We start from the raw sequence: 17,094 nt of genomic DNA on the forward strand, positions 1-17,094 counted from the left end.
AGCAACGCGCGTTCGACGAGCTCATCATCAGCGAAAGCAAGCGAGCTCATCGTCAGCGGAAGTGCCTACCATGCCTCAAACGGAAAAAGAAGTTCACATTCTCCTCGCGCTCACTGGAAGCGTAGCTGCTTTGAAAGCGCCAATGTTGGTATCTCTCCTGAAGGAGCTCGAGATTCCCGACCACGTGGTGAAAGTCGAGGTTGTGACGACCAAGAATGACAAGCATTTTTTCAGCCTACCTCAGGATGTCAAAGGTAGGAGAATGGTTTCGAGGAGAACGGTGATTCAACAGCTCTCGTTCGAGGCTGACATTCTTCCGGTCGTCGAGTCGATTTTTGACGGCAAAATGTTGCAGTTTGGTGCGATGAAGACGAATGGAATCAGTGGAGTAAGGTCGGCGATCCAGTCGTCCATATCGAGCTCCGTAGATGGGCAGATATCATGCTTATCGCCCCAATAGACGCGAACACCATGGCCAAGGTACGTTGATTTGATATAAGAAAAAGCAAGGCGGATGCACCTTAACGATGTCGAATCTAGCTGTGATTTCCCTGAAGGAATCGGATAGAGAACGAGAGCGATGCTCCCTCGACCATGGATTGAGCCGGAACGCCCTTTTTTCTTCAGGCATGTTCTGGCATCTGTGATAACCTATTGAGCTGCACGATCAGAGCGTGGGATCCGGAACGACCTTTATTATTCGCACCAGCGATGAACACGTATATGTATGAGCATCCTCTGACCCAGGAGCAGATCCAGAAGCTAAAGACTTTAGGATATATCGAAATTCCGTCGGTGTACAAAAAATTGGCCTGCGGAGATACGGGGTTCGGAGCCATGGCTGAGGTGGGCACGATAGCTGCCTGCGTTAAAGAGCAAATTATTGAGAAAGTCGTCAGCAAATCTTGGAAATGCTGATGATCTTGTTCTCCGGACGATTGTGATCAAATGAATACATGAATGCTTTTGAACGACGATCTTGGTGTGCATATCTATAATAATTCGATCAACTCGATATCGCCTTCGGAGCCCCTTTCAGAACCGCGATTGGCGACGGCTCATTTTACTTGACACGTTCCGTGCCATGAGGTCCTTCTGAATTCGAGGATTGAGGTTATCCATAGAAGCAATAATCCCCCAGTGCCATGAGGCACGCCGGCGCGCCTCAGACCGCATACGGTGGACGGCACTCCATTCGGGCTCACGGATTTCGGTTCACAGGGGAAGAGGGGAGGATTGGACAGTGGCAGAGAAAGTGTTAAGCTGATATCTAATGTGAAGGTGAACCACCGACTTGAGGGTCCAAACTCCATCGACGCTCTCGCTTTCCCTCATGATTTCCGCCGGGTACACGGAACTTCTCGGGGTAGGATATCCTCGGAGTCAGTCTTCATCTGGGGGCACCTTTTGATAGGTGTCAGGGGTCCTGAAATTCAGTCTAGAGCTCCTGCTGCGGACATGAAAGTATCGGATTCCTAGAACGTGCCTTCACCTGGATACCTCGGCAGAGAATCAGTCTCACTTATTCAACACCACTCAAAACTGATAAAGTGTGAATTCAGACCGATGAAGCGCTCCCGTTCCAGAGAAGTTCTTTCCCGGAGGATCAAATCGAATATGGGAGGCAAAGTTGCTGCAGCGCGTGCGATCTCGTTCCGCTCGAGACAATGGGTGGCGCCAGTAGTCCTGGAACTCGAGCTGAGCTCTGAGGTTGACAAATCAGAAACTGACGAGTTTACCCCCGTTTGGCTCTCCGGCAGCGATTCCTGCTCACTCCACCAAGTGCTACGAGAGGCGCAAGATATTGGATCTCGGCGAATGGGTTACCAACTCAGGTTGCGACACTTCGATGAGAATCCGGAATGGGTGCCGTTCCCTAAGCAAAATCGATGGGAATCCACCGTCTCGGCGGGAAGATCGGACCGCTCGCAGGTCGCAGACCTCGAAACCGACCGATGTGTCGGACAAGAGATGATTTTCCTGTCCCTCATTACATTCAATAAGAAGACTCCGATCGAAATTATGTAGTCGCCACTGTATTTGAACAGATAATAATTTACAAGGGCGATTGGAGAGGAGAACTCCTTCTCCGGACCGTGGAAACATCTCGGCGATAGTACCCGCGAAATGAGATACCTATATCAGTCCGCGGAATCGTCAGAATCGACGAGATATTTCTACTCATCACCGAAGGAGGAGAAGACTCGAACCAATCATTCATCTCATTCTTAACACCGCCAACATCTCTCCTGATTATCACTTTTGCGATATGTTTCTGTCAACAGCTCCCACCGATATGGCTTCCCTCCACTTCCTTTCCGTTAAATATTTTTTTTGTGGATTGCTCTCTGTTCCCCTCTCCCCTTCATGAGCGGGATAGCTCCCAACTTTGCCCGCTCTTTCGAATAACCATCATCCGTTCACTCATCGGATGGAGTACGAAGATTTTGTACCTCCGATCGAGCGTATACAGGCAAGGTTCCTGGGGATCAGTTGTGACTGCGGAAGCCTTCGCTGAAGACCATCGTCTTCGGTCTTCCATCCGGAGCTCTCTCATACGACCATTCTCTCATCTGTCTGGAATACTGTTGAAAGCTCAAGCGTCTGATCATCATAGAGGCACAGACAGTAGGGGGTCCCGTTCCAGATCGACGACCGTAATTTTCAACGGTGGGCATGTTCTCCAGAGAGGATGTTGCTTGGGGGTGTCGCCTCGGATCTCGACCTGACTACTGACCGCCTTCGCACAGTCGCCGCTCAGGGTGGAGCAGTCCACATCGATTTTGTAATCTCCGACGAACAGAAATAGCAGACAAAACGACACTCTGACCTTCTGACCGGGCTCGATGCTCTCGATCGGAATCTTGTGCGGTCCATGGAAGCAGATATTGGACACTTGCGTTGTGCCGTTCTGATAGTCTTGATAGACATGGAGGGAGACGAGCAGCTCCTGCAACGAGCACAACGACGAGTTCTGCGCCTCCACTTGCACGCTGAGCGGCACTCCCATCTTGAGGATGAACTCGTCGTCTGAATTGTAGGGATGTTTCTGGAGGAAAACCTCACATGCCACGGATGCCGACAGAATTGTGTCGATCTGGCTCGGATTCCACTTGCATTCATTGAGGTTCGCGTAGCCAGTGACCTGGCGCTGCTGTTGTGTTAAGGACCACTTGAGTTTGACATGTTTGTCTATGTGTTGACGGCAGAGTTCCTCGAGGTGTTCGTCGCCGCCGGACGGTTTACATCTCGGAATGAGAACGGGGATTTTGCACTTTTTCTCGACCGCTAGGGATTTGCCCTCCTGGTACTCGAGCTCGACCTCGTGAGACGTTCGATTCTCGATGTCCAACACTAGATAGCACTCATCAGCTGAATCGGCCAGCAAAACATCCCACTGGGTGATTATCACCGACTGCAGGACCGTCAGCCGGGTCTTGATGCAGCATTTTCGGGCGTAATTATCTTCCATCCCGGCGCCCCCGGAATACGATATCGTGATATCGGTGCTGACCGTGTCCGTGGCGCTTTCGGCTGGCACGTGGAAATGGTTCCGATGTGGAGTATTCGGAGTGGACTGGAATCGTCGCATGCTCGGGGTGCCCATCGGCGAAGGTGACGCCGATGAAGTTCTCAGATGCTCGCTCGTCTTCTGGCTCGCCATGAAATTCTCGCTACCGGTCAGGGTAATGTGAAATGTGACCGTCGCATCGGGAGCGATAGGCAATTGACTCTTGAGCTCTTCTTCGTTCCACTCGATGGAGGCTTTGCGGGAGCCGTCTATGCTGATATCGATCATCTCGACTGGGACTGAGCTTTTGTTGTGCAGTTTCACTCTGTAGTTTTTCGTCTCCCCACCGTAAACTGTGATCTCTGAGTTATTCTGTAATTCACCGGAGACCTCGAGCAGCGGCAGCTCAGACACACAATTAATTATGAACTCGAAATTCTTAGAAAACTCTTTGGAATTATCCGACGGCGCGGGCACGACCTTCCGGTGCATCCATTTGGCATCCTTGAAGAAACACCGGGTTCGGATCCCGAGCACGAGGCATTCGTACCCGAGGATCCGGATCACTCCTGTCGACCTCGGTGTTCCTTTGATGAGGACGTCGAGAGAATTCGGCGCCGATCCTCTCTCGGACGGTCCGATTGTGAACGAGCAGGGGTAACAATCGAAATTTCCGTCGCTGATCAATTTCAAATCTTTCAATTGGAGAGCGAACGACGCGGCGTTCTGGAAGGTCATCTGGACGCTGACCACTTCACCCTTGACCCATTTCGATGGGAAGATTCCCCCGTTCTCGATTCCCGGCTGACGGGCATTGGGTTTGTTCTTGGACGGTGCGTATATGAAGGGCGTTCCTCCATCGGGCTGACTGCTGGCCGTGGACGTTCTCCACTTGGTGGGTTCGGCGGCAAGGGGTAAGGGCTTGACTTTGGTAACCAGAGGATAATTTATCAAATGGATTTCCGGAAGAGGCTCATCGAGGAGATCGCTCTTGATTCCGCTCAGGAGCAAGGGTCCCGTTTCCGCGGTGAGCTCGTCGAGTTTTTTGGCGCATTGATGAGCTTCGTGTGCTTCCAGAAACGGAAACATATAACACAGATAATAGACACAGTGATGAGCCGCGAGCTTCTTGCCGTCCTGGAGACGGTCAGCCGTCAGTATGAGGTCACTGAGCAGCGTTGCCTGGAGCCTGGACCAGCCCAGCACCGGTTGCGGGGTGGAGAACGGATGCCAGCGACGTCCTTCGTACGGATTGCTCGCGAGCAGATCGACTTGGTAGCCCTGAAGACCTTTGACCATCAGTTGGTAACAGAGCGCGTTGTTGGCTTTGATTCCGTCGTGCACTCGGGCCGCTTGCACGGCACCGATTCGCGTATAGAAAGCTGCTTTCCGGAGACAGCCGATGTCCCGGTAAAGTTGTGCGACAACATCGTACCAGCCGAGCTTCCAGGACCCTTCGTTTATCCTGCAATAGGTGACCACAGCCATCTGCAGGAAATCTGTCGCTTGGAGACGCCGCTCGAAAGTCGATAGGAGCCGTGTGAGCTTCAAGTTCAGCTCCACGTGAGGTCCTACCGCGCTGGTGAACCTCTCGTAGTTCGCGTTCGACTCTCGTACTTTGTCTACGATCTCGTCCAGGGTTAGGAGATCCCGGCCGAACTGTTTGGCTTCGATGGGATCCACGTCGACGGGTAGGCTCTTGCAGCTTCCCGCATGAGTGAGAGTGGGATTACTCAACAGGGTCGGCGTATTCCTTCTAGCTCTCATGGGGAAACTCTGGTTCCTTACGAGACCTCCTCCTCGTCCCGGTGGCGTCAGATGTCCCACCGAAGCGGCGCATTGGCCCTCGTAGACCGCTCCCAGCCACAGAAAGTCACCGACTGCCTTGAAAACCTCCATGACCTCACCGTACAACGACAGGGCTTCTTGGACGAAGCCCAGCTGGAGGGAAATGTCGGCTAGCATTTTCTTATTACGAGCGACCCATCGCTTCCGGTATTGACGGCTATCGACGTCCAGTCCGACGAGGTCCTTTTTCTCGAACGGAGCTATGAGCATTTTATCGTCGACTTTCTTGTTATTGACATCTTGCTCGAGTCGTATTCTACTGGACTTCAGCACGATGACAATGTTCGATACGAAATCTACGATGTCTTCCTCCACCTGGGAGAGATCGTCCGGGGCGTAGAAAAGGCACTGTTCTCGACGGAGGTTCGAGGGGCAGTCTGCGTCGTTCACGGGATTCTCCGACGGCTGTGTGGGGATGTCCTTACCCACGAAAACACAACGGGTTTCGAGCACGGTTTTCTCGTACGGGTCTACCAGCTCACCGTGCTTGTTCAAGGACCACTGGACATTGCCGGGGCCTCGGTATTCACCCACCGTTATGACGCCCCGCACTGCCCGATGGGCTTGGAACTGATGCCATTCGTTGCGCCGGGCCGGATAATCGTTCACGTACTTTATGCTCACTGCCGGCACGTCGGATGCCCGGCAGAAACGGAGTTTCTGGATTCTCCGTATGACGTTCTGGATGGCCTCATCCCGCTGGTCGTCGATGCGCTGACATTTCACCAAGACTAGGATCGACGAGTGGTCTTCAAAGGTTGCCTGGAAATCGGCGATGCTCATTTCCTGGCATTGGTTATCCTGCACCTGAGCAGCTTGCCAGTTTCTTGGAACCGAACACTGCTGCGAGAAACTCCCTCTGGGGTGACTGGACTTTCAGATGATCATGTCGTCGCTTCCTCCTCGGGCACTGGGTTCTCAGGCCGTCGATTCACTCCCCGTCGACGCCGGGTGGGGATTCAAGTCCACTCGAGACGAAGAATCGCAAAGATTCTAATTTGTTTTTCCTCCACCGAGATCTTTTGACACTGGCGAATAGACATAGACTGCGGCTCCTGGTCAGCTGATCGAGGGGTTAAGTTTTTTCTCCCCGCGACCACGGTAAGAGAAGAAAGTCCCACCGGGGCGAATGGTCGCTGGGAGCAAGGAATCGATATCGCTCATCGAGGGTCCCACGGAAACTAGAAAAGAAGGCAGGTGCAAACGACAACGGGCCTCCGCTTCTTTTCGCTATTTGCGGGTGAACAGAGGCGCAGCAGACGAATTCCGTGAGCAAGGCAGCTCGGAGGCTTGAACACAACAAAGCAACGAAGCGATTCCTGCCGAAATGCGAAATCGTTCAATGTGGGAACGGAGTACATTGAATCCTTAACGACCCCGGACATCCTTTTCACACCCAACTGAGTCTCCCTCCGCCACGGACCCGACCACGGTCCCCCCACGGTCGCTCTCCCATTCATCTACGACACCTCGCAAACAAAGATGTCTGCACTCTGTGCGTTCTTATTCTAAAAACGTTTTCAGAAGGATTGGAAAGCGAGAACCATGTCGTCTCCGCGCAGAGATCACGGTCGGAGCCATCGTCGAGGAGACAACCAGAGCGAGGATTTCGCCGCCTACAAGCGCCGGCTGCGGGAGGAGATCAGCGAAACCGGTGTTCCTGGTATTTGGTCATCATCTCCCGATGAACCATCGTCGTCGGAGGATCCGGACGAGGACTCACATCGCAAGAAAGGTAAGCTAAACGTTGACATTGCTGAGACCGGAGGTCGTGTTGTGAGATCCGAGCATCAGTCGTTCGACTAGAGCCGACAAGTTCTCCACAGACAAATCTGGCAAAGAGAAGTCCTCGCGGAAGAAGAAACACCACAAGAAGAAGCGTTCAAAGAAATCGAAAAAGACTAAGCACAGGAAACGGGATCGGTCCGATTCCGAGAGCGAAGAGGACACAGGTGACGATGCCCGAGGCGTCAAACGAAGCAGAAAGCGAGAGAAGCAGAAGAAAACAAAACGTGACCGTAGTTCCGACGATGATATCGACGAAGTGACAGCCGAAGAGACTTCCGTGAAACGAAGCTCATCGAAGAAGTCCAAAAAGGTTAGTTTGTTCTGTGACTCGATGAATCGACGATACGACCGGACGCACATTCGGATATCGGAGAACGGGCCACGCGATACGTCAGATTATTCGTGCCAAGACCGGTGCGAGCCAGATAATCAGGGAGTTCTCGTCCGGATTCAGGCAAAGAAGTCGAAGAAAGCAAAGAGCAAGAAGAAGTCACGCAGGAGTACATCGTCTTCCGATGAATCATCGTCGGACAGCGAATGGGAAGAAGCTGAGAAGCCTCCGGCACCGAAACCGCTGGTACTGGATAAAGAACAGCTAGATTGGATTGAGGAGACGCGCAAGAAGCAGAGCAACAACCGCCTCATGGAGGCCGAGGACGACGACGAAATCGGACCCCTTCCCCACAGAGTACTCCTAACTCAAAAAGAGATGGGAAAAGCTTTGCTTCCCGGAGAGGGTGAGCCTCATATCGATTTCCTCGCACTTTTCTCATTTCGACGTCTTATCACGTCTCTCTACTAACGTGGATGATTTCGAATCTAGGCGCTGCGATGGCGGCGTTCATCGCCGAAGGCAAACGCATACCTCGAAGAGGTGAGATCGGTCTCACGTCGGATGAAATCGATCAGTTCGAGAACGTGGGCTACGTAATGTCCGGATCTCGACATCGGAGGATGGAAGCCGTTCGTCTGCGGAAAGAATCGCAATTGTATTCAGCGGACGAGAAACGAGCTCTAGCAATGTTCAACAAGGAGGAGCGCCAGAAGAGGGAATCTACCATCCTAAATCAATTCAAACAAGTAATTGAGTCGAAGCTCAGCAAGTGAATCGCCAGCTGAGATGTAAAAATCATTCAGATACATAATGTGTAAAATGTAAATACAATATATTGGGTTCGTATGCTTTCGCAAGAAAATGAATTCCACCTATTCAGCGTCTAGTACTTCTAAGGGGAGTAATCGAGAAATCTGACGTGTACGAGGGAAAGTCTGAGTGAGAACAAGGTGTCGCAGGAGCCCCGTGAGAAGGTGCCCGATTTTTGAGGAAACCGGTAGGCTGCAATTTCAAATCGAATTCACCACTTCTCAGCCTTCCCGAGGTTTCCTCATCTGCGGCCGCTTCACGGGTCCTGAGTCTCATCCAAGAGTGATTAAAAAAAAGGAAACGGCTGTCTCCCGGCTCAGACTCGTTCACCACGATTTGGGGTGCCTTCGATTTCCGAGAAAACCGACACCGACAGCGCCATATGAAGCATCTTCATTCGTTGAGTCTCCGCCTGACGTTCATCAATTTATCTCGGAGGAAAACATGAAGAGAGCCCCCTGTGTTGACGGAGAAGAGAGGCATTGATGACCGAGAGGTATCACGGCTCTTAATACGAGGACGCAATCTCATTCGGACGATGCGCCATCACGTAGCCTCTTGAACTCATTTCCCAGGCGCAAAATCGCCGAAAATGTAGAGTTTCCCTCCAGACACCCGGAATTTCGGGAGATTCACGCTTCCCAATGCGTCAGCGAGAGATCTACTCCGCATATGGCACTCATCCGCTGCGGAGCCCTCGCCGGTATCCGTACTGCACGTAGTTGCAGCCTGGAGACTCCTACGGGTTTTTCGCTCGTTGTCAAGACTCGGTCTCGTATGGTATGGTATGGTATTTATTGATCCTCTCGAGCCTATATATACATATAGGCTTGAGACCCTGTTTCAGGGGCGATTTCTCAGCAGATCGTCATCTCTCTCTCCCATGGAATCCGTAGAGAGGCGGAGCACTCGGAAATTCGATCTCAGCAAGCCTCAACCCGTTGAGAGAGGATGACTCCTGGATTGAATGCGTTTCCATTTTATGGGTTTCATGCATCTTCGCGACCCGACCCATACTTCGAATGTGGTTCTTGTCTCGAATGTTCCCCGACTGAATAAGTAGGGATGGGGAGAGGCTGTTTGGGATCACGCGAACCGATGTTTCGAACTGTCCATTGAGAACTGTCTAGTTTCTGATCGGCCGCCCTTCAGAGCTCTTGCGAGCTTCGGCCTGAGCGCCGTGATTCAGCAGGCGCGAAGTGCGGAGTTCTAGCCTGTCCTTCGACCGGTAAAAAATTGCTATCTATTGAAGCGGCGCTGCTGTCGCCGAGTCATCCCCCTATATAATAAAAGCACTATGTCTGTCTGACACCGGACCACTTTTTAGCGCTCTCCACCTACGAACGGACCCCAAATTTACCCGATCGATGCACAATCACTCCAGTGAGGTCGAGTCATACTTTTCTAACTGCTTAACCGCATGTTTTCCGTGAAATTCACGTGTTTCTCCAGTGATCGTTGTTTTTCACGAAATGCAAAGCCGCTTCTATGATGTCATCAGTACTCATCATCTATAGCTCGCATACCCTTCCCCTTGGACAACGAAAAGCAACACTCGATTTTCTTAAGGCTGTGGGGGCGCGAAGCGCCCTCACGGCTAGTCCTCTATAAAAGGTTGCTCGAGTTCAGAATAAATTAGTCCATCACTACCGGTCTTCGTTATTCCGCTACACTATGCATCCGGCTTGCCCTCGGCCCCCTTCCATATTCTTCATCATAATCAAATACTTTTATTTGCGTACATTGTACAATATCGCTTATGCGCTCGCTAGTGTGTCAAGACCGGGTCCCGACTGACAACTCATTGCATGGGATCTTGGGCTTCCTTGTTTACAGTATTTACAGATACATTCCTCGGTCGGAAGGTGAAACCCGACCGTTACACAGAGCATGTGATGATATCCGTGCACGAGGTATCTGGCGAAGACATGTCTCTTCGGACACAGCGGTTCGGTCCAGCGGATCCTGCGCTCCGGGATGGGATCTCCGTCCAAATCAGACACGGCTGCCCTCCTCTTCGCCGCCCACTGACTGTCAAAGTCCGTGGAGGCCGTGGTCCGATCAGTCCCTTTCCATAATCTGCCCGAGCTCTAGGTTGGTCTTGACGAGCACTCCAGTGAGATCTCCAGTCTCTCCCTCCACATTGGTAGGCTTTCCAAATCGTCCGCCGCCCAAGATTTCAGGAAAGTGATTCGTTTCCCTCTCCGCACAAGCCCGAAAGCGGAGCTTGGTTGCACATGGTTAGAGAAACCTCGGGTCTGGGACGCCCATCCGCCTTGTCCAAGGTAATACGGAGGATATCCCGCTCGGCCCCATGAGCGAATCGTTTGCTCGATGAGGCGCAGAAGAGAGACCCTGATTAATGAGAGCCATGCGACCCGTCGAACTCCAACTTATTCGCGAAATTCGGTTCTCATGGGAGGCAGTCAGGGTGAAGCAAGCTTATGCTCCTCCCTGACTGACATTGTGAGAGTCTATCCGAGCTGCGCTGCGGAAGTTTCATGTGAATTCCTAAGAATCGGGAAGGGGTGGGAGTGAAGCTCATGAACAAGAGAAATTTACTCCGATTGCCTTCATAAATATCGGTGCCGCTCGGAATCGACTCTGGACAAATCTTTCTTCGATGGGGATCACCCGGTCCGAAAAATCTAAGATCGACTCCGAAAGATATCGCAAATGCCTAGAGTCACTCCGGCACCAGCGCCTATTGGGTCGTCTTGACTACGATCACGAATCGCGGTTCGGACAGTCCACATGAAGGACGTATTCATCGATAAGGGGAATGAATTGTAGTGTACGAATTGAAGACTGCCGATCGGGATCGTTATTGAAGCATTCCCGCAGACCTGCTCCCCCCTGATTCCGGGATCGAAGCTCTGCTCGCACCCGTTGGATGACTATTGGTGCCGCAAACAAGCCCGAATTGAAACTCTAATCTGACGCCCATCCATCGTGGATGGCCCTCCACCTCCAGCTCTCCCGCTGTGAGGGTCGCTCAGAGCTGCGTCCCCATCAGCGCCTTCCAAGAGAGCCGCTCGCTCGCATGTCACGAGACTCGGCACGGCTTGGCCACTTTATTCGATTTTTCCACAGCGCTCCTCCGTCTCATGGACCCGGGAGCGTAGCGATTCGAAAGGTCCACTCGACACGTACCCCTCAACGGCACTGTCTTCTGAATCTAATTGAAAGACAAGCCACCGAGCCTCTGAGCGTCATCTCTGGGGCGCCGAAGCGCTCCCGAATAGGTACTCACCCGCCGTCCGAGCGGCAGGAGATGCCGCGAACACATCCCTACGCCTGATCAGGCCGACGGCGATGATCGAGAGAATTCTATATGATCTCATTTCCCGGATTCATTCATCGTTTTCTCGGATGCTTTCATGCTCGACGAGCTCATCATCAGCGAAAGCAACGCGAGCTCATCGTCAGCGGAAGTGCCTACCATGCCTCAAACGGAAAAAGAAGTTCACATTCTCCTCGCGCTCACTGGAAGCGTGGCTGCTTTGAAAGCGCCAATGTTGGTATCTCTCCTGAAGGAGCTCGAGATTCCCGACCACGTGGTGAAAGTCGAGGTTGTGACGACCAAGAATGCCAAGCATTTTTCAGCCTACCTCAGGATGTCAAAGGTAGGAGAATGGTTTCGAGGAGAACGGTGATTCAACAGCTCTCGTTCGAGGCTGACATTCTTCCGGTCGTCGAGTCGATTTTTGACGGCAAAATGTTGCAGTTTGGTGCGATGAAGACGAATGGAATCAGTGGAGTAAGGTCGGCGATCCAGTCGTCCATATCGAGCTCCGTAGATGGGCAGATATCATGCTTATGCCCCAATAGACGCGAACACCATGGCCAAGGTACGTTGATTTGATATAAGAAAAAGCAAGGCGGATGCACCTTAACGATGTCGAATCTAGCTGTGATTCCCTGAAGGAATCGGATAGAGAACGAGAGCGATGCTCCCTCGACCATGGATTGAGCCGGAACGCCCTTTTTTCTTCAGGCATGTTCTGGCATCTGTGATAACCTATTGAGCTGCACGATCAGAGCGTGGGATCCGGAACGACCTTTATTATTCGCACCAGCGATGAACACGTATATGTATGAGCATCCTCTGACCCAGGAGCAGATCCAGAAGCTAAAGACTTTAGGATATATCGAAATTCCGTCGGTGTACAAAAAATTGGCCTGCGGAGATACGGGGTTCGGAGCCATGGCTGAGGTGGGCACGATAGCTGCCTGCGTTAAAGAGCAAATTATTGAGAAAGTCGTCAGCAAATCTTGGAAATGCTGATGATCTTGTTCTCCGGACGATTGTGATCAAATGAATACATGAATGCTTTTGAACGACGATCTTGGTGTGCATATCTATAATAATTCGATCAACTCGATATCGCCTTCGGAGCCCCTTTCAGAACCGCGATTGGCGACGGCTCATTTTACTTGACACGTTCCGTGCCATGAGGTCCTTCTGAATTCGAGGATTGAGGTTATCCATAGAAGCAATAATCCCCCAGTGCCATGAGGCACGCCGGCGCGCCTCAGACCGCATACGGTGGACGGCACTCCATTCGGGCTCACGGATTTCGGTTCACAGGGGAAGAGGGGAGGATTGGACAGTGGCAGAGAAAGTGTTAAGCTGATATCTAATGTGAAGGTGAACCACCGACTTGAGGGTCCAAACTCCATCGACGCTCTCGCTTTCCCTCATGATTTCCGCCGGGTACACGGAACTTCTCGGGGTAGGATATCCTCGGAGTCAGTCTTCATCTGGGGGCACCTTTTGATAGGTGTCAGGGGTCCTGAAATTCAGTCTAGAGCTCCTGCTGCGGACATGAAAGTATCGGATTCCTAGAACGTGCCTTCACCTGGATACCTCGGCAGAGAATCAGTCTCACTTATTCAACACCACTCAAAACTGATAAAGTGTGAATTCAGACCGATGAAGCGCTCCCGTTCCAGAGAAGTTCTTTCCCGGAGGATCAAATCGAATATGGGAGGCAAAGTTGCTGCAGCGCGTGCGATCTCGTTCCGCTCGAGACAATGGGTGGCGCCAGTAGTCCTGGAACTCGAGCTGAGCTCTGAGGTTGACAAATCAGAAACTGACGAGTTTACCCCCGTTTGGCTCTCCGGCAGCGATTCCTGCTCACTCCACCAAGTGCTACGAGAGGCGCAAGATATTGGATCTCGGCGAATGGGTTACCAACTCAGGTTGCGACACTTCGATGAGAATCCGGAATGGGTGCCTTCCCTAAGCAAAATCGATGGGAATCCACCGTCTCGGCGAGAAGATCGGACCGCTCGCAGGTCGCAGACCTCGAAACCGACCGATGTGTCGGACAAGAGATGATTTTCCTGTCCCTCATTACATTCAATAAGAAGACTCCGATCGAAATTATGTAGTCGCCACTGTATTTGAACAGATAATAATTTACAAGGGCGATTGGAGAGGAGAACTCCTTCTCCGGACCGTGGAAACATCTCGGCGATAGTACCCGCGAAATGAGATACCTATATCAGTCCGCGGAATCGTCAGAATCGACGAGATATTTCTACTCATCACCGAAGGAGGAGAAGACTCGAACCAATCATTCATCTCATTCTTAACACCGCCAACATCTCTCCTGATTATCACTTTTGCGATATGTTTCTGTCAACAGCTCCCACCGATATGGCTTCCCTCCACTTCCTTTCCGTTAAATATTTTTTTTGTGGATTGCTCTCTGTTCCCCTCTCCCCTTCATGAGCGGGATAGCTCCCAACTTTGCCCGCTCTTTCGAATAACCATCATCCGTTCACTCATCGGATGGAGTACGAAGATTTTGTACCTCCGATCGAGCGTATACAGGCAAGGTTCCTGGGGATCAGTTGTGACTGCGGAAGCCTTCGCTGAAGACCATCGTCTTCGGTCTTCCATCCGGAGCTCTCTCATACGACCATTCTCTCATCTGTCTGGAATACTGTTGAAAGCTCAAGCGTCTGATCATCATAGAGGCACAGACAGTAGGGGGTCCCGTTCCAGATCGACGACCGTAATTTTCAACGGTGGGCATGTTCTCCAGAGAGGATGTTGCTTGGGGGTGTCGCCTCGGATCTCGACCTGACTACTGACCGCCTTCGCACAGTCGCCGCTCAGGGTGGAGCAGTCCACATCGATTTTGTAATCTCCGACGAACAGAAATAGCAGACAAAACGACACTCTGACCTTCTGACCGGGCTCGATGCTCTCGATCGGAATCTTGTGCGGTCCATGGAAGCAGATATTGGACACTTGCGTTGTGCCGTTCTGATAGTCTTGATAGACATGGAGGGAGACGAGCAGCTCCTGCAACGAGCACAACGACGAGTTCTGCGCCTCCACTTGCACGCTGAGCGGCACTCCCATCTTGAGGATGAACTCGTCGTCTGAATTGTAGGGATGTTTCTGGAGGAAAACCTCACATGCCACGGATGCCGACAGAATTGTGTCGATCTGGCTCGGATTCCACTTGCATTCATTGAGGTTCGCGTAGCCAGTGACCTGGCGCTGCTGTTGTGTTAAGGACCACTTGAGTTTGACATGTTTGTCTATGTGTTGACGGCAGAGTTCCTCGAGGTGTTCGTCGCCGCCGGACGGTTTACATCTCGGAATGAGAACGGGGATTTTGCACTTTTTCTCGACCGCTAGGGATTTGCCCTCCTGGTACTCGAGCTCGACCTCGTGAGACGTTCGATTCTCGATGTCCAACACTAGATAGCACTCATCAGCTGAATCGGCCAGCAAAACATCCCACTGGGTGATTATCACCGACTGCAGGACCGTCAGCCGGGTCTTGATGCAGCATTTTCGGGCGTAATTATCTTCCATCCCGGCGCCCCCGGAATACGATATCGTGATATCGGTGCTGACCGTGTCCGTGGCGCTTTCGGCTGGCACGTGGAAATGGTTCCGATGTGGAGTATTCGGAGTGGACTGGAATCGTCGCATGCTCGGGGTGCCCATCGGCGAAGGTGACGCCGATGAAGTTCTCAGATGCTCGCTCGTCTTCTGGCTCGCCATGAAATTCTCGCTACCGGTCAGGGTAATGTGAAATGTGACCGTCGCATCGGGAGCGATAGGCAATTGACTCTTGAGCTCTTCTTCGTTCCACTCGATGGAGGCTTTGCGGGAGCCGTCTATGCTGATATCGATCATCTCGACTGGGACTGAGCTTTTGTTGTGCAGTTTCACTCTGTAGTTTTTCGTCTCCCCACCGTAAACTGTGATCTCTGAGTTATTCTGTAATTCACCGGAGACCTCGAGCAGCGGCAGCTCAGACACACAATTAATTATGAACTCGAAATTCTTAGAAAACTCTTTGGAATTATCCGACGGCGCGGGCACGACCTTCCGGTGCATCCATTTGGCATCCTTGAAGAAACACCGGGTTCGGATCCCGAGCACGAGGCATTCGTACCCGAGGATCCGGATCACTCCTGTCGACCTCGGTGTTCCTTTGATGAGGACGTCGAGAGAATTCGGCGCCGATCCTCTCTCGGACGGTCCGATTGTGAACGAGCAGGGGTAACAATCGAAATTTCCGTCGCTGATCAATTTCAAATCTTTCAATTGGAGAGCGAACGACGCGGCGTTCTGGAAGGTCATCTGGACGCTGACCACTTCACCCTTGACCCATTTCGATGGGAAGATTCCCCCGTTCTCGATTCCCGGCTGACGGGCATTGGGTTTGTTCTTGGACGGTGCGTATATGAAGGGCGTTCCTCCATCGGGCTGACTGCTGGCCGTGGACGTTCTCCACTTGGTGGGTTCGGCGGCAAGGGGTAAGGGCTTGACTTTGGTAACCAGAGGATAATTTATCAAATGGATTTCCGGAAGAGGCTCATCGAGGAGATCGCTCTTGATTCCGCTCAGGAGCAAGGGTCCCGTTTCCGCGGTGAGCTCGTCGAGTTTTTTGGCGCATTGATGAGCTTCGTGTGCTTCCAGAAACGGAAACATATAACACAGATAATAGACACAGTGATGAGCCGCGAGCTTCTTGCCGTCCTGGAGACGGTCAGCCGTCAGTATGAGGTCACTGAGCAGCGTTGCCTGGAGCCTGGACCAGCCCAGCACCGGTTGCGGGGTGGAGAACGGATGCCAGCGACGTCCTTCGTACGGATTGCTCGCGAGCAGATCGACTTGGTAGCCCTGAAGACCTTTGACCATCAGTTGGTAACAGAGCGCGTTGTTGGCTTTGATTCCGTCGTGCACTCGGGCCGCTTGCACGGCACCGATTCGCGTATAGAAAGCTGCTTTCCGGAGACAGCCGATGTCCCGGTAAAGTTGTGCGACAACATCGTACCAGCCGAGCTTCCAGGACCCTTCGTTTATCCTGCAATAGGTGACCACAGCCATCTGCAGGAAATCTGTCGCTTGGAGACGCCGCTCGAAAGTCGATAGGAGCCGTGTGAGCTTCAAGTTCAGCTCCACGTGAGGTCCTACCGCGCTGGTGAACCTCTCGTAGTTCGCGTTCGACTCTCGTACTTTGTCTACGATCTCGTCCAGGGTTAGGAGATCCCGGCCGAACTGTTTGGCTTCGATGGGATCCACGTCGACGGGTAGGCTCTTGCAGCTTCCCGCATGAGTGAGAGTGGGATTACTCAACAGGGTCGGCGTATTCCTTCTAGCTCTCATGGGGAAACTCTGGTTCCTTACGAGACCTCCTCCTCGTCCCGGTGGCGTCAGATGTCCCACCGAAGCGGCGCATTGGCCCTCGTAGACCGCTCCCAGCCACAGAAAGTCACCGACTGCCTTGAAAACCTCCATGACCTCACCGTACAACGACAGGGC

At 52.3% G+C, this 17,094-nt stretch overlaps 4 protein-coding genes and 1 pseudogene across 4 annotated transcripts; 3 read left to right on the forward strand and 2 right to left on the reverse strand.

The window, feature by feature from the left end:
• The first annotated feature begins 70 nt into the window (after positions 1 to 70).
• LOC100907547 (phosphopantothenoylcysteine decarboxylase pseudogene) lies at positions 71 to 918 on the forward strand (annotated as a pseudogene).
• A 1,629-nt stretch (positions 919 to 2,547) lies between these two features.
• On the reverse strand, positions 2,548 to 6,142 carry LOC100907693 (protein brunelleschi-like). The gene has a single exon (XM_003738806.2). It carries the CDS (start codon positions 6,140 to 6,142, stop codon positions 2,612 to 2,614), a length of 3,531 nt encoding a protein of 1,176 aa, XP_003738854.1. The 3' UTR covers positions 2,548 to 2,611.
• A 491-nt stretch (positions 6,143 to 6,633) lies between these two features.
• Positions 6,634 to 8,347, forward strand: LOC100907404 (NKAP family protein CG6066-like). The gene is made up of 4 exons (XM_003738804.1): positions 6,634 to 7,094; positions 7,186 to 7,457; positions 7,602 to 7,884; positions 7,971 to 8,347. The coding sequence occupies exons 1-4, from the start codon at positions 6,905 to 6,907 to the stop codon at positions 8,252 to 8,254; spliced, it is 1,029 nt and encodes a 342-aa protein (XP_003738852.1). The 5' UTR covers positions 6,634 to 6,904; the 3' UTR covers positions 8,255 to 8,347.
• Positions 8,348 to 11,734: 3,387 nt separating this feature from the next.
• Positions 11,735 to 12,579, forward strand: LOC100907832 (phosphopantothenoylcysteine decarboxylase-like). Its single transcript, XM_018641843.1, is given in 5 exon segments — positions 11,735 to 11,899; positions 11,902 to 11,917; positions 12,019 to 12,108; positions 12,111 to 12,142; positions 12,289 to 12,579. Coding segments are annotated over 5 exon segments (594 nt in total).
• A 1,628-nt stretch (positions 12,580 to 14,207) lies between these two features.
• On the reverse strand, positions 14,208 to 17,088 carry LOC100907971 (protein brunelleschi-like; the record flags this gene model as incomplete). The annotated part of the gene is made up of 1 exon (XM_003738807.2): positions 14,208 to 17,088. A coding segment is annotated over one exon (2,817 nt), but the record flags the coding sequence as incomplete, so codon positions are not given.
• Between the last annotated feature and the right edge of the window lie 6 nt (positions 17,089 to 17,094).

The sequence above is a fragment of the Galendromus occidentalis genome, unplaced genomic scaffold (assembly GCF_000255335.2).
Source record: "Galendromus occidentalis unplaced genomic scaffold, Mocc_1.1 scf7180000076335, whole genome shotgun sequence".
Lineage (NCBI taxonomy): Eukaryota > Metazoa > Arthropoda > Arachnida > Mesostigmata > Phytoseiidae > Galendromus > Galendromus occidentalis.